This window comes from Loa loa (assembly GCF_000183805.2).
Source record: "Loa loa unplaced genomic scaffold supercont3.29, whole genome shotgun sequence".
Classification (NCBI taxonomy): Eukaryota; Metazoa; Nematoda; class Chromadorea; order Rhabditida; family Onchocercidae; genus Loa; species Loa loa.
In genome coordinates, this window is record NW_018108209.1 from 150,410 (window position 1) to 152,088 (window position 1,679).

The 1,679-nt window shown below is 35.1% G+C and overlaps 1 protein-coding gene across 1 annotated transcript in view; it reads right to left on the minus strand.

Annotated features, from left to right (window-relative positions):
* Nucleotides 1–43: 43 nt before the first annotated feature.
* Nucleotides 44–1,679, minus strand: part of LOAG_16929 (exonuclease) — a gene marked incomplete at its 5' end in the record, with an annotated part of 8,247 nt that continues 6,611 nt past the window's right edge. Inside the window, 4 exons of the mRNA XM_020449582.1 lie at nucleotides 44–251; nucleotides 497–701; nucleotides 1,079–1,315; nucleotides 1,542–1,666. Of these exons, the coding sequence (XP_020306864.1) occupies nucleotides 178–251; nucleotides 497–701; nucleotides 1,079–1,315; nucleotides 1,542–1,666 (641 nt within the window). The 3' untranslated portion in view covers nucleotides 44–177. The remainder of the gene's footprint in view (nucleotides 252–496; nucleotides 702–1,078; nucleotides 1,316–1,541; nucleotides 1,667–1,679) is intronic.

Sequence of the window (1,679 nt, forward strand, 5' to 3'; positions counted from 1 at the left end):
CTACTATATATATATATATATATATATATATATATATATCAAAACTGAAATGCATCATTTATTTAAATGAGTCGTAAGTTAATGGACAAAATGCAAGATTTAAGCTTTTAAAAACAAACCCGTTTCAAAAAAGGCTAATATTTATGTTGGAGCGGAAAACACGCACAATAAAAATTGCTAATTATGCATAACTTTGTACAACATTAATCGCATACAAGTGCTTGCATCCTCTTTTGAATCATGTCCATCAACTGAAATCGCAAAGAATTCTTCTAGAATTTCGCTGACTTGATAAATATGTAAATTTTAAGTGATAAAAATGGACAAACAGATCTCAAAGGAATAGGGGAATAGAAGGTGGCACTTGTTCCCATGAGTATCAATTAAATTTTGGAATTCATTTTTAAAATGTTACAGAACTGCAAACTGACGATATCAAGGAGATGACATGGTCTTTCATAGTCTATCAAATAAAATTTAGAACAAGATAACTTACTATCTTCCTGAATGATAAGTTGCAGTATTTCCGAAGCAATCGTTTTCAAAGCACGTTTGTAGGGTGGTCCTAACCTATGTGGAAACACAACCGATGTGTCCACTACTCGATGATGAACCAGACGCATTGCTTTTAGGTCACTTTCAAGACTGTGTCCAATCAGAATTGTCTCTGAATTCACCAGTTCGAAGAATCGCTTCTGAGTCTGGAAGTTACTCTTTCTCTATGCATCGGTTTTTCCATAAACGAATATAACGTGAGAATAAACAACGAAAACTTTTACATCTCAATACAGATCATTCTAATTCTACTTCAACGAAATATATAAGTGTGGGAGATGAGCAGTAAAATGTGTGGGAGATACTAGTTTATAGCTTCTGAACTCCTCCAATCCTACTGTTTATTCACTTTTTGAAGATTATAGCATCATGCCACTGTCCATATAATTATAAATATGACTAACCTTGCTGTTTAATTCAACTCCATTATATTACTATATCGCTACACTTCGTTGTTTTTATTCGTGTTATTCTTTGTAGTGATTTACTAATTGTGCCGAGATAAATACGAAAAAGGACCTACCTGTTCCAAATTAAATTCCGCTCCTTCAATTTGATCAATCGTCAAACCGCTAAATCGTGTATTGCAATCACGCACTTCATATTGTTGACGTACAATAACATCCATCACCAGCTTATCGTTTACATCGACTACTGATATTCGGGCTAAACTGGTACCCCAAGTTGTATACACCATTTCACAATCAAATGCATACACTTTCCTGCTTCTTTCATCTTTTGGTCCCGACGGTGGTGGTGTCTACAGAAATTACGCAAATCATCACTTGCATGACAAAGAATAACATGATTTGAATCTTCCATAGAGGTGAGAGGTAATAAGAAAATCACGGTACAGGAAAGTTTTCATAGATAACTCTCACTTAAAGTATTTACAAGGGGTGGGTAATTCAATAAAGAAGCAATTAAACCTGAAAAAAAAGTGGAACTGCACAGCAGGGTAGTAGCTATAAGAATCTGAAATTTACCTCTCGATAGGTTTCCAACACTGACTTTGGAGCAGTATCAGTGACATGACAATCAGCTACGCAACACCCAGCTACACCAAGGTCCGACTGACAGCAATTATATCTAGATTCCCATAGTCCGCGAGCTAATAATTAATA